At 45.4% G+C, this 15,409-nt stretch overlaps 1 protein-coding gene across 1 annotated transcript in view; it reads right to left on the reverse strand.

Annotated features, from left to right (window-relative positions):
- LOC142585003 (glutamate receptor ionotropic, kainate 3-like) overlaps nucleotides 1-14,324 on the reverse strand; it is a 248,816-nt gene extending 234,492 nt beyond the window's left edge. The window contains exons 1-4 of the mRNA XM_075695424.1: nucleotides 14,311-14,324; nucleotides 14,183-14,236; nucleotides 3,731-3,973; nucleotides 637-798 (exon numbers count right to left, since the gene is read on the reverse strand). Of these exons, the coding sequence (XP_075551539.1) occupies nucleotides 637-798; nucleotides 3,731-3,973; nucleotides 14,183-14,221 (444 nt within the window). The 5' untranslated portion in view covers nucleotides 14,222-14,236; nucleotides 14,311-14,324. The remainder of the gene's footprint in view (nucleotides 1-636; nucleotides 799-3,730; nucleotides 3,974-14,182; nucleotides 14,237-14,310) is intronic.
- Between the last annotated feature and the right edge of the window lie 1,085 nt (nucleotides 14,325-15,409).

The following is a 15,409-nucleotide window of genomic DNA, read 5'->3' on the forward strand; positions in this document are numbered from 1 at the left end:
TGAGTTGTCGGATATTACATACGTATATTCCTCTGTCATTCTTTCTTACGACTTCTTTCTTCTTTTTCTCGCTGTCTGTTTTTTGTTTTCATATACTACCTAGTCGCTACAGTTAATTTTTTGTAATGGGTGTAGCCAGCTTTCCGGCGGCGCCTTTTTCCCCACTTGCTCATCATTTAAGAAACAACGACAACGTCAGGTACGAGCTGCTCTAAAACTTATCTAGTCGAACTGTCTGAGCCCAACTTCTTACTCGACTTGTTGAGTTGATCTAAGCGCCACCTGTGACCAATGTTCACGCTGTGTGAGTATGCACAGAGCTAGCGGATAACCAGCGCCAGCGCGAGAGGCATTTTTTCTTCTTTTCTTTATGACTAGGCACTATTCCTTGTCAAAAGTCTGCTTGGTCGATGTGGTGAAGTCTGAAGAATCACAGTACCAAGCAAGAACAAGAAATAGGCATATGTAGGTAGGATTTTTGGCCAGAGCTAGCAGCAACGATGGTTAGCCTTTTTATTACACGCAACAAAAATAAACTATTTCATGCATCAAGAGTTATTACAGTATACTCTACGCCCTCCTCAAATAGGACCCGATCACGTTCCCGCAAGAGCCATGAGAGAAAACAGCACGCACCATCTTCATGTAGCTGACCAAAGCGCGGCCATGAGGCCAGGGTCCCTGGGCGTCCGGGTCCCAGCAAGAGAGCCGATGCGTTTCGATGCTCTGGGACCGGTCCAGATCGTGGAAAGAGCGTGCCAGCAGTGACAGGGCGTCGTATATCAGCGCGTTCTCAGTCTGCAAAAGCAAGATGGAAGCACGAGCAAGTGCGTCTTTTGTACTTTCCACCAACCAGCTCCGCCATGTCAAAATTATTCAGTGGCACGCGTAAAGAATCAATGGAGTATGATGACCAATTATTGCGGGTTTTGGATGAATTCCGCCTGAGAAAAGCACGAAACGGAGCGAGTTGGTAAGCATTGCCGCGAAGAGGAACATAGCAACTTCATCACTGCAGGTTTCATAGATTGAAAGGGTGGTCATTTATCAGACAGACAAAACACAAATGACGGTGTTTGTGTTGCACTTCTCGCTTTTCTTGCCATGGTGTCCTCTACAGCTACCATTTCAAATCATGAAGAGCGGCTGTTGTCCTGCGGGTCTTAATGCGTCTAAGCTTTTCTTCTTACGAAATGCTTGACTATATGAATAATTATTCGAACAGCCCCTTCGAAATGATTTGATAGGTGGCGGTCTGAGCCAGTTCCGATAACCATTACTGGCTCCCGAGCCGGTCTAGCTGAAGAAATGCCCGAGCTGCTTTCAGGTCGCTTCAGTTTGCGAGTAGCATGTTGCGCATCAAAAAAACAGAGCGCCCATTGGCCGAGTTCTGGGCGTCGCAACTGATTCAATGCACAGCTTTCGTGCAATATAAATTAAGCTAGCTAATTGTGAAATATTCTGTCGCCTGTTCAACATTACCGATGCAATGATCGTCCCCTTTACCTAAGGCATAGTGACCCCTCCATCACAATGCGGACACACTGAAAGGTGCGCGAATGGTCAGATGAAGAGTGCATGCTCAATTGAATATTTTCATTGCGTGGCCAGAATACTGCAATAAGTGACGATAAAGCGCTAAATTCTGGTTTGACAACAATCTATTAATGAACACCAACGCAAGAAATTTACACAGGTGGGATATTTACGCTGAATCGTCATTTGAACAAACTGGGAGGGATCATAATTAAGACTCCGGATGTGTAAATATTATTCAAGTTGACACGTGCCTGCACCTTATCCTTGCTAGTGCTGAGAACTCCTTTTGTTGGGGCAAGTATTGTTCCATACTCCTGTAAAGTCTTATTGGAGAGTTCTCGCACATCCCACGAGTACGCCAACTACAGTTTAGCAAGATATATTTACTCAGTCTTAAAGTGCGAGGATTCTTCCAAGTGGGGTCAAATAGGAGCAATCAAACTCCGCCGCAGGAGGAGCTGTTGTTAGAACACATGATCTTTCGATGGAGGCGGGCGTGTTCTAATTATTGACTGACCTTGATACATCGTTCGATGAGATGTTTGAATCGGATGATATTTAATTGTAGTTTGATAGCACCAGTGCCCTGCATTGTAAGAAGTTATACGCGAAATGGACAGACGTGTATTGCACCATAATGAGTTCAATTTTGCTGCAGAAATTAAAAGCAACGGGACAACATGGACAGACATTAATTCCGTGTCTGTCCCGGTTGTCCCCATTTTTCTATGCACTTCATCTGTACGTAATATGGAACGTCTACTAGTGCGGCGCCAAGCCGTCTCCAATTTAATATCGTTTTTTTACGTTCTGTGTAGAGGAAGGATAGCCAATAATGAACACATGGATCGGCTAAATTATACACAATAACCATCTCTGCAGAAGTGCGGGTGGCGTTGATGACAAGTTATGTTTTCACTTTATAGGCAAAAACAGCCCATGTGTACCACGACTTTTTACTTCCGCTTGAGCATCTCCGCCAGAGTACTTTGAAAAACAGAGCCCATAGTATTCGCCGTCTTTAATTATTATCCTTATCTTTATTGAAACTGATGTGAGTGGCACTAAACACAATGAACACTCTTCAATCGGAAAATTAGTAAAATCTGCATAAGATTTTTTGAGGACTAGACATGCAAGATATCTACGCCCACTAACTAATTGGTGCTTGAAGAGAGTCTGACGCGACAGTTGATGGGATGCAACCGCTGCTTATACACGGCAAAAAGAAATGGAGATCCCGCGCACTGTGACAATCAGTGTAGGCGAAGCTTAGATGAGCCAGAAAGTCGAAACGGCGCATCGTGATTAGAAACGCCTAGCCGATTTTGGCGACGAATCCGTCCCGTAACCTACCTGTACCGTTCATGAGCCATCGGGAAGACATCAATGATTGGTAATTAATACGCACTATCTTACGCGGTCAAGGACAATCCCGCTGAAAAAGATACTGGAGGCTCTTCTTGAATCTATATATGTTACAATCCAATTGCTAAACCGGAATATATATACACACCTTTTGCTAGTTAGTTCTGATGACTACGCATATATTTTGACGTTATCACTTTCCCTGAATAGTGGAACGTAAAGAAGAATCACATCTGTATTGGTGACACGTGGGAACATTATTTTGAATCCATGATGTGCTGGGACATTCTTCCTTCCTCCATCGCTGTTTGGTGGGGGAAAGAATGTAGTATTTGAATGTTTGCTTCGCCACGAGCAGCGGAATTGGCGTTAGAGCATAAGAGTACGCAGCCACAGAGTCCAATTTACGGCCTTCAAGGGCTCGTAAAGCTCGGCATTGCATTATTGATACATTTCTGCAGCTCGTGGCTATGTGCCTCCACTGTAGCTCAAACAGTATGAACAAAATCATCCAAACAAGCTCCAAACCTCTTCACCCGAGAAAAAAAAAACTCGAGAACAAATCTGGCGACGTTATTTCCTCCCCATCGAAAAGCGCCGCTTGCTTGTGCGATGAAAAAGCGAGTATAAGGCGTTAGAGGATCAGCGCGACGGCACTGACTTCCGCTTTGCTCCCGCGAAACCACGCTTTGAAAACAATCGCGCTGCCACAGGGTCGCTCGGAGTCGCGCGGCACTGAGACACGGACGCGCAATAGGAAGGAGCAAGCGCGAGCGCAACGACGCGAAATGAGGCATGCCACCGCTATGCATGGCGCGGGCACCTTCAGGGTGGCGCGCTCGACGCGTCGGCCGAAGAGCAGCTCCCCGAAATTCCAGTCCCGGATCACATCGTGCACGGCCGGTTGGTCCGGGTCCAGGAGGCGAAATCCATACACGCCAGCTGTCGCAACCGCCGCAGACCCGGAAGCTGGAGAAGAAGAGGACGGGGTCTGCAGGGCTTCCGCTCCCGCGGTGTCTGCAGGCCGGTCGGCCCGTGGTCGCCACCAGGACAGCGTGTGGAGATCCTTGCCGGAGAACGAAAGAAAAAGCGCAGTTGAGAGCAACAGTACGACACCCATCTCTTTGCTGTCGTTGCTGCTGTTGCATCCGGAAGTAATGGAGGCGGTAGGTTCGCAAAAGTTTTGCAAGCGTTTAGAGCATTCGAACATTGTACTGTTATATTGTTTCATTGCCGTTGACCCGGAAGGAATGTCTCGCGCGAAAACTTCTAAAGTGTCCATGCGGGAAATCGCTTCCGTGTTAGTGAGATAGGAGGGAGCAGTAGTTCACGCTCGAAGAGGGAATGAATGCCTTGGCGTATAACACGAAAGCAAAAATAGAAGAAACACGTTAAACTTGCACCGCTTCTTTATACTGCAGGAAAGGAGTTGCGATACAAAGTAGCAATCATTTAATATACCGTTCTGTTTTACATCTACTGAATGCACTGAAAACCATCAATGATATGCATGGACTCTGAACATAAGACTGCACTATCTTGAACACACGTGATTGAGGTCTGTCTCTCTCATCTTTGTACTCCCCCTTCCCCAGTCCCAAGCGTAATGTAGCAAACCGGATTTTCCGTTCTGGTTAACATCGCTGTTTGTGTCGTCTATTTCGTCTCAGCCTTTCGGTCTTTCTTTTGTTCTCTCTCTCTCTCTCACCAGCTATTGAACTTTCGTTCAACCTGGAAGCAATCTTTAATTCTGTAATCGGTGGTCCTCCGACAGGCCTCTAGTTTGTATATTAATAAAGAGAAAATGCACATCCACCCAAACGTATAGGTAGGTGCTACAAGGGATACCCACACGGGTTCCTCGAAAGAAAAGCTTCGCAGTTGAAAAAAGATTCGTCCTGGTCCGGGACTCGAACTCCGGACCACCGTCTTTCCGGGGTAGCCGCTCTACCATCTGAGCTAACCAGGCGGCTAGCAGATGGCAGGCGAAGTCGAATTTATCAACAACTGAGAAGCAAAGGCAAGAGTTTGACGTAATAGTTGTGCTGAAGCCCGCAAGGAGGAGAAGGAGGAGAGAAGCAATTAATAAAGGGAAAATGGGACATCGACCCAAATGTAGGTAAGTGCTACAAAGGAATCCCATACGGCTTCCTTTGTAACCGTTAATTTAACCGTTTAACCGGTTATGCTGTTTCGAAGGATCAGGTGCAGAATAGGATATAGAATAGGAAAGTTGTGCAATGGAAAAGACTTCCTCCGGCAACAAACCCCATCTTAATATTCAACATTACCAGCGCATAACGAAAGTGTGGCTGTTTCGGTGTCTCAAACAGACACAAAAGGACGGTGATATATCGAGCTTTCTTCAATGAATATACGTACAGTCGTTTACTTCATTACGGCAGTGATATCACAGAATAAATGATAAACAACCATGAAAGAAATTCCAGGACACCCAAGTGTTCATGTTGGATATCGTCACCCGACTACAAAGCCGAAATTGCTGAAGACGACCGCTGCAAGGGAATCGCTGCGGACGAAGTTCGCTGCAGACATTAAAGAAAATATGACAACGGTGGCGAAATTAAGACGTGGCTCTCCAGGCAGCCTGGTGGTCACCCCCAAATTTCCTCTCTGGACTGTCGCATACTGACTTAAAGGATCGCCTGCGTTCGATGCTTACAGATGCCCAAGCCGAAGCACGTCATTGCAGCTGGGCATCTCACTGACCTACCTTCTACACTTCGATACCTGCGCATTTGAGCTGACCACTAAGTAAATATTTCTTGAGTCTCTGCGCATGCTTGGACAGAAGACGAGTAAGCAGCGCACTAAATGGCTTTTGTGCAGAAGGCTTTCGATATTTCGGTGATGCGAGAAACTTACCCTACCTATTCAGCATAGTTTGGAGAAATCACTAAATAATGTAAGCGAAGGACTCGCTCCATTCCTCCGCGAGAAAATGGAAGCGTGACTTGACAAGCAAGCTGGCTCAAAGTTCCCAAAGTCGCAAGAAATGGCGGGGGTAGCGCAGACGTTTATGCGCTGCTATGCAGTCGATGCCTCACTTTCTTCAAAAATGTATCGGTTTGCTCACGATGAACAGAACGATAGACTACGTCGTAGTGTCGTCGCCTTCGGACAGCGGTCGGGCAAGTTCAAGTGCGTTTATTGGGCTGCTAGTTCCAATGAAATCCTCATAATGTAAACTTCCATTTGATTGCAGGCTTTAACTCTCTTATCATCTATCGCGCCCAGTGGCCAATCTCTCCTAGTTTTAAGCGAGACTTTCTTTGCCTACGCTCCCAGGTATGGCATGGTGGTAGCTGCGTCAGCTACAGGCTGCTGTGTGCAGTTTGGTTGGTCGGTATCTCTACAAATATTTGCTTATATATATGTGAAATTTACATGCGCGCCGAATGTTAACGCCATGAAGCACTCTTATACAAACCCTATAACGTGAGAACTAAGTACTGCAAGTATGTGCACCTTTGTTATACGTGCTAAACAAAATATATTCCTACATAAAACCTGAATGTACAATTTAGGCTCATACGTATATTTAACGCACGCCAACCTCTAAATAGAACCACGCTTTATATTGAATGGATTCTTTGGGTTATTTGCTTTTCCGGCAGCAGCAAATCGAGGTAACGAAGGGCTGCTAAGGAGGCACTTTTGCGGTTATCCTTGCTTCACTTATACTCGTTGCTTTTCCTGGCGTACTCGACCTACATTGCACAGAATTTGTGCCGCTTTTGGAAGCACTTGCAGAAACAGAAAATGTGCCCCTATTCAGTAAAAAAAATCTCAAGAAAAAAGAGATAACTTGAAATCATAAATCTGAGCAAAGCCACTCCTGCGCACCCCAACTGTCGCTTTGCACTCTTGTGCCACGCTCGTTTAGGATCGAACAGCTTGCAGACTCTTCGTGCGGATTTGCAACGTTAATGGTGTAAGCGTATTAAGGGATTTTCTCTTTACGCTGCGATGGCGTGCGTGCGCGTCTTGGTTCTTCGGTGCGCTGGTGAATGCGTACGCGATGGGTAAATTTGAGCTCATCACTATGCTCGTTCAAATGGGCGCAACTATGGGCTCATCAATATTGCTCGCTCATTACCAGCAGCAGTCCCATGCTCTCTGGTATGCGCAGAGTGATCATTCCTACACTGCGCAGTTCACGCTCAGTAAGCAAAAAGTTTCGGGAACCTACAAGTGGCTGGTACTTCGCCGACCTAATTAGAGTTGGTTATTTCTGCCGCAACGCGCTGTACTAAAAAAAAACATACAGCCACTTTGTATAGATTAGTCGGTATTGATTAGCTGTACGTAAGTACACTACAATAATGCAGAAGAACTTCCTGCTACAGGACAAAATCTAATGGTAACCGCTTCTCATATTCTTTCTGCACCAGAAAATCGAGCCAGCTCTCATTCATTTCAGTCAAAGATACGCGAATTTGACATCCCGGAAAGCCTAAATGACATTAGGGCAACGGCTATTCGATGTGCTTTAGTTTGGGAGATTGGCCCAATTGCGCTAAAGAATATTGGTTGATGGTTTGCTTCAAGAAGCATTGTGGCCACGCTTCGTTAACAGTTTTAAGTGCAGAGTTCCTTCACCAGATTTTCGTAAAATAAAGAAAGCTGGCCAAACAAACCCACGCAGAAATTACTTTAGCGTGCAACAAAAACAGTAACTGCCAATGAAGATACACTGCTGGCGCTGCCACTCATGTTAGCCATCAATTTCGCAGGGCTGTTAACCACCAAGAAACTCAAATGCACACTACATTGAAGACACTCATGACTCGCAGATCAATTGCATCAAGCGCGCAATGAAATACTGCACTTTCTAGGTTACGGTAACCTGAAAGAAGGCTCCAAAGGTAATTTGCAGTGATTCACTGATCAATGACACGGTGATATATATATATATATATATATATACACACAATGCGCGGAGAGCAGCACTTTCGAAACCTCTAGGTGAATTGTTGGCAGGCACGCCCATGCCACCGTCTTCACTTTTAAGCCGTAGTATGACACTCGAGCTTACTGCTGGGGGGGGTATTCTGTAAGAGTCCATCTAGTGGACTGTCCATTTCGATCACTGCTGATTGTATGCAGCTGTACCAGAGAGGAGGAGACGTGTGGCCCTAGCCAATCAGCAGCATCCGAAATGGACAGTCCACTAGGTGGACTCTTACAGAATGCCGCCCCTGATCGACAAATTTTCTAATACAGAAAGGATTTAAAGTACATTTCTGGTACCGCAACGTCGAGGCGGATATGATTGTGTCTAAAATAAAAATAAAATGCGGCAGTAAGGACATTGTCGATAAGGCGGAGAGTGATGGGGAGAATTTCCGTGCGCGCTAAACCTCATTAACTTAACGATAAAGCGATTGCTGCAAGATAATAACCTGTAGTAATCTTTGTACTGAAGAAAAAAATATTTGCCAGACATGGCCAGAGCGTGCCTTTGTCTAGAGAAGTGGCAGTGGGACCTTGACCGCACGCCATGGAACGCAAGACCAACACAGGCGCACTTTGAGAACGTCAAGAACGAGTGCAGATAGAGGCATACGTTCTCTTGCAGAACTGTGGAGTTCTTTTTTTTATTATTGCACGCATCTAAGGAGAATTCGCGTCTCGAAGAGGCGCCGACTAACCAGCTCTGACAAGCATTACAAAGATGAACACTCTTGGAACAACAAATCCTTGGCAACGCAAAAGCACTCGGAAATGATTTCATGCTTCTATAGTTCACAAGAACTGATAAAATAACTACCGATTCGCAATCAAAGCTCATCAGCTGCAATACATTTTCATCACTATCAGCAATAAAAAAAGTATTTTTATTACGAGAATGTTTCACACACCATACTATAAGAACGTACAATGACCAATGAATGTACACGGTTACATATCTGAGATGTATGCTGCCAAAGACTCGCAAAGGTCGCTGTACAGGTCTCAATCGATGTTCGTACAGAAGACTCTTAAGGGGTCCGACATCTTCGAAACTGTTGTGAATGTGTAAACGCGATTTTTGTTTCATCAAGAAGCTCTACAATGCACGTAATGCCCATATCTGGGATGTTTCTGTTGACCACGATCCGAAGTGCTTCTCCAGTGAGAGCGGTCTTCTGTATGAAACTTTTTTTGGCATCTTTTGGCGGAAGTATTTGTTACATTATAAGAGAAGGTGCTCTAAATCTACATTGTATTCTTCACAGCATCCGATTGGACTTCCAACACATTAATGGCGGCGCAACAGGTTTCTCCGGAGCTGTGTGATAGGCCATGTATGGCTGGAGTGGAGTATGCTATCTTGCCATCATCATCATCATCAGCAGCAGCAGCAGCAGCAGCATCAGCATCATCATAAGCCTGGTTAGGCCCACTGCAGGGCAAAGGCCTCTCCCATACTTCTCCAACTACCCCGGTCATGTACTAATTGTAGCCATGTTGTCCCTGCAAACTTCTTAATCTCATCCGCCCAGCTAACTTTCTGCCGCCCTCTGCTGCGCTTCCCTTCCCTTGGAATCCATTCCGTAACTCTTAATGACCATCGGTTATCTTCCCTCCTCAATACGTGTCCTGCCCATGCCCATTTCTTTTTCTTTATTTCGACTAAGATATCATTAACTCGCGTTTGTTCCCTCACCCAATAAGCTCTTTTCTTACCCCTTAACGCTACACCTATCATTCTTCTTTCCATAGCTCGTTGCGTCGTCCTCAATTTAAGTAGAACCCTTTTCGTAAGCCTCCAGGTTTTTGCCCCATACGTGAGTACTGGTAAGACACAGCTGTTATAAACTTTTCTCTTAAGGCTAATGGCAACCTGCTGTTCACGATCTGAGAATGCCTGCCAAGCGCGCCCCAGCCCATTCTAATTCTTCTGATTATTTCCGTCTCATGATCCGGATCCGCCGTCACTACCTGCCCTAAGTAGATGTATTCCCTTACGACTTCTAGTGCCTCACTACCTATCGTGAACTGCTGTTCTCTTCCGAGACTGTTAAACATTACTTTAGTTTTCGGCAAATTAATTTTTAGACCCACCCTTCGGCTTTGCCTCTCCAGGTCAGTAAGCATGCATTGCAGCTGGTCCCCTGAGTTACTAAGCAAGGCAATATCATCAGCGAATGGCAAGTTACTAAGGTATTCTCCATTAACTCTTATCCCCAATTCTTCCCAATCCAGAACTCTGAATACCTCCTGTAAACACGCTGTGATAAGCATTGGAGAGATCGTATCTCCCTGCCTGACGCCTTTCTTTATTGGGATTTTGTTGCTTTCTTTATGGAGGACTACGGTGGCTGTGGAGCCGGTATATATATCTTTCAGTATTTTTACATACAGCTCGTCTACACCCTGATTCCGTAGTGCCTCCATGACTGCTGAGGTTTCGACTGAATTAAACGCTTTCTTGTATCTTAGCTGTACCATTACTTGTATACCATTGTATACAACAATGAATTCAGTTTTTTCAAGATTTTCGTTGTTATTTTTTTTAATTGCAAACTCAATGCTATCTTATTTTATTTTTAACCTTCTTTTGCTTGCTTTTTTGGATTTCTTAATTGGTAACCAAGGCGACAATCACTTTTTGATCGCTATGATGTACGGCCAGTGGTGACACTGGAAAGGTTCTTCGCTAATGTGAAGTTTATACACGACCGATGACGCGTGGTGAGCACGTTGATGTTTGCGTAACATTGAACGTCGAACGTTTGCAAGGAAATGCCATGAAGCATTCTCCGTCTGGTCGGGACACGTGTCTGTTAAGATCACCCACAATTACGATGGGAATAGAGTCGGTAGTGGTCATCCAACCAAAAGTGCATACGCTTGGCACTTTCGGCACACTCATCGTCCGAATTACGTGCCGCCCGCCGTCGCCGCGCCCATTTCCGCTTCTGTTCACGACAGTGTTCTTCGGAGGAGCGCTGTTCTTCCGCAGTCCTCACGGCACCCGGCCTACCCTGTGTACGGGTGTACATAAGGTTAAGTGCCTTGCCTACAGAGCCCGTTACATGAAACCGCAATCAATAATAAAGAGTGTCTATTCTGGTTTAACTTTTTTTCATTACGATATTTTTTATACACAATATGTGTTTACACTTCTCGCGATGAAACTTATTTGGGGCATACCCGGTGATACGCTTTTGCTTTATACTTTAGCTCCTTTACGCTCCGGGGCGGCAGCCATCTTTTTTGCCTACGCACACCAACCGTCAGAGCCAAGCGTATAACAGCTCCGCTATAAAAAGACAGCGTCCGTGTTGTCACTGCTTGCGCTTGTCCGTTTGTTACTCTTCTATGAACGCAATAAAACTCGTCCTGCTCTCTGTTCTTGTGAGCCGTGCGGAGGCTGCACAAACGGCGTCGGCGTTTATTGCGCAAATGCGTGGCCCTAACGCGCAGAGCGATGCGGTCAGCGAAGCTTTAAATGTTGTTCAACGCCGCGGAAATCGCGTGGGTGCCACGATATGGCACGCGCGGGCGCGCGTCCACGCGTGCCCGAGTATGTGCGATGCGACCTCATGGCGCGCAGCAGTGAAAGTGCACAAAGAAGTCGACAGAATGGGACCACTGACGCCCGCGCGCAGTTTCCAGGACGGCCTTAATTGTCTCGTGCGATTGCGCCGTTTTATTTCGAGGCGCCGACCTCTGCAGTGGCGCACGTTGAAAACAAAGGCAGTGCTATAGCAATTCCTTTTGTAAAGCTAACTCTGTATGGCCCTTACATACCTGCGTGTAGGAAACTTATATAGACACTCATGGCTTCTCTCTGGTGATTTCGATGGTTCAATGTGTGTCTAAGATGTCTGCCCTAGCCATACGCCTACAGCATGTCACTCAAGAAGACAGCGGTTACGTTAAATAACCTCGGGCCACAGTCCAAGGATTCTACTTTCTGCAAGGGGAAGGTTATCGAGTTAGTCTTGCGGTACGGAGAGCGCTGTTTTTCTAGCAGTGTGCGGAGGACGTTCCAAAATAAGTTACGCAACCATCTCTTTGCAGTCACAAGCTTTACATTTCGGTCCCTTGCCTAGGAAAAAATTGTATGCATTCGCAAATGCTACATGAAAATATACAGGCGACACACAGCACTTGCGTCACGTCGGGGTAAGCCGTGCGGAATGCTCAATTTGGCCTTTTCTTATTTTCTTTATAATTTTGCGTTACTTGAAAGCATCGGGACTACAAGAAAAACTAAAATTGTTATGATCGCGCCTTTATCGAATTAGTGCTGCAAGACTCTCATTTCTTTAATATCTTCTTTTCTTTCAACTTCTCTCAAGGAAACAAAGGTGACGCATGACTTGACATGCACAGAGAAGCACGAGCACACAGTAATAGGAGCAACCAGGATAACAAGCAGAGGCCGGTGTCCCGTAAGGATGCCTTCCTTTCGCGTGATGCGCTGCTGGTGGAACCGCAAGGAAATTCACGTACACGATACAATGCAAGGAACCTACTATAACACTTTATTGTAGGTTTACGAGTATGATATCCACTGAAGCCGCAGAACGCGCCAAGGCACATGAAAGGTTCTTCAAGTCATCGCACAAGTTGCAGAAATCGCTTAGTGACGATAGCGCCAATAGCTGTTTCGAGAACAAGATGTCGTGCTGGCGACGCTCAGTGAACGAGGCGTAAACTCGAAATGCGAGGCTTTGGAAGGACCCTCACAATTCTACGACTGGGTCTATGTACTCATTCCGCATCAACCGAGTGATCGCACTCGGTTTGCGATGACTATGCTTTACAGCGATTTAGAAGGATTATACGAGTAGCATTAAATCGGGGCATGCTAGAACGTTAAAAAACATCGTTTATAACGGAACAAAGAAAATCATATAACTGAAGAGTGAGTTCATTCCATTTCTATTTCATTTATAATGCACACGCCCATGCGCATTACAAATTTTGGACGTCAACCAGCTTGGCTGCCGCAGGCGTGAACCAACCACAAACACCGGCCGGAAATTAAAGAGAAAGACATCGGTAAATAGACGTCCCAGTGGGTTCAACGTCCACGAAGAGGCGACGTTAGTGATTTCCTTCGTCAGAACTAATTGGGAGCGCCATCAGCTTCCTGATGGCGCTCCCAGCGATCAAAGATGACAAAAATGACCTACACTCTGCCGCGAAGCAACACGCGCGATAGGAATGCGGAAACCATCCCAAGGGTCGAGCGAATGTGCTAATGAGAGGGCACGGCTCGTGTGGTTTTAACTGGGCTTTTATCAAATTAGCTGGGTCAAAAAAAAAAGATAGCCACAACACTTTCATTGAATTATCTAAAATGTTTATGCATAAATCACGTTCTCTGCCTGCTTACAAATGCCATGACTCCGCGTTGTACGCATTAACGCTGTTGGATATGTGGCTCTGAAACGAATCAGACAAATGCTTAGTATTCTTTTTTTTATTAAAACAACTGGAATGCAGAAAAACACCGATTCCGGGATATTACGAATTAAAAGTTCGAAAACTGAAGCTTGCTATGCGTTATTTGTAAATCATGCAGCACGTGTATTTAATCATTTTTATTTATTCTTTCGTTTCGAAGATAAGAGATTAGAGAGAGCCTTTTTAGCGACCGCAAATTAACGTGTGGTTACGCTAAAATATAGCCAATCTGTTTCGTGCAGCAGAACTTCGACTTCCCGAAACGCGCCGTGATAGATAGGCAGGAATGACTGGGGGCAGCTCACACGTGTATATCATGTATGTTCGGGCTTGGTTGCCTATGTTTCGCTTGTTTATTGATATTCACAAAGGCTAGTCTGAAACTACTGATAACTAACAGTCGCGCGAATAACCAGTGCTAGTTATGAGCTTATTAGAAGCACTGTGTTTTCGCAAGGGTTGGACAGGACGCGGCATTGGAAAATTCGGGTGCTTGTCCACAACTGGACGCTGAGGAGATACAAAACCCAAACCTTGTTTACCCGGTGGTAATAGCTTGAACCAGCCGCTAAAGCTTCCCGCATGGATGTCGGAAGCAAACGTTATGCCTGACATCTGCGCTATGCGAGAATGGGTACGAAAAGACTGCGTGCATTAACCGATTCGCCGCATGGTTAAACTCTCTGCATTCGGGCGACGCATACTTGTTGAGTTTGCTGCGCCACACGTGAGCCTTTCTCGCAACGCGAAGTAGTTAAACCCGTATAGATAACGAATTCTATGAAGTCAGCTTGGTTTAGTGAGCTCTTGCTCCTAATTAAATATTCCACGGTTCGGCACATACCATTGAGGCCAGGATGTACTGGTGGTAGGGAGTGGCCATGGATGCTTTCAGAGCCTGTAAAAAAGAAACAGAGAAAAGAAACAGGTATCAGACATAAATATATCGGCATTGCGAAGCACATGGCTTACCGTAAAACATGTTACTGAAGTATGCCGTTCGTCAACACAGACGATTTGCTAGAAATATACTTTTTTCTTTAAAGCTGCTGAAGGATTTCTTTCAGATTTTTTTTTACTCACTGGTTTCTTCAGCATATTTTAGTACGTTACCACTCACTCCATCTGGGTTTTATTCAATTTTCGCAGTCATGAGTGGGAGTATTTCCGGCGCACTCGTGGAGAAATATTGAAATGTGCGCTCTTTGTTCAAGGGAGCTAACGCTACAGTTGTCACTGCTTAGAACGTCAACACAAAGGCAAGATGCCCCCTAGTCGAACATTGTTCGAGTTGAGTCGGCTCGCCATTGTTTGACAAGACAGATCTTGTTCTCGCGCAGAATTGTAGAAGTCGTAGAAGCTTACCACAGCTTCAAGAACTCGAGTTGATTGCGTTAGTTTCTCGTCTAATGCATTGTGCGCTGAGCAGCTATACATTTTGTTAGGAGGCACACGGTCAGAATTGATGCCCCTCACTCCTGCCTCAGTTTCCTTGTTTGGATTTTTGAGCATGCGGGAGGAATGCTTCGAACTATTTATTTGTGTCGTTTTATTAAAGTGTTTACGTTGCGAGTAGCAACGTTGCGTGTCCCACATGCCCTTGTGTGTTTCTCTTTGGCGCCCCCTTGAAATATGCTGAGTGACGCAAGTGTGTAACGCCACATTTTTGCAATCCCTGAGAATTTCTGCGGGGATCACAGCTCTAGTACGCATGCTGCCCACTGCAACGAGAAATTCGCCGCTGAAGGCGAAAGCAAGAATTTCTGCTGTCAATATAAAGCTTCTTTTTTTTTATCTTTAACAAGATTGCTAAATGTACCCCGTGGCACGTAGCATACTTATATTGCTTGAGCTGGACTAATCTAATAGCTTTCTAACAACTCATTAGCAATATATATATAATGTACACTCGTTTGATTAGGCGCCTAGCACAAACACTGAGCAGCATTAGTTATAGAAAGCTCAGAAAGCACGGGCGAAGTTTCTACAACAAAACTTGCCTGCGTGCTGACCGCATCCCTCCCAGCTAAACGAAGGAAACATTCCGAAACTCTCACAGAGATTTAGAGAG

The sequence above is a fragment of the Dermacentor variabilis genome, chromosome 6 (genome assembly GCF_050947875.1).
Source record: "Dermacentor variabilis isolate Ectoservices chromosome 6, ASM5094787v1, whole genome shotgun sequence".
Lineage (NCBI taxonomy): Eukaryota > Metazoa > Arthropoda > Arachnida > Ixodida > Ixodidae > Dermacentor > Dermacentor variabilis.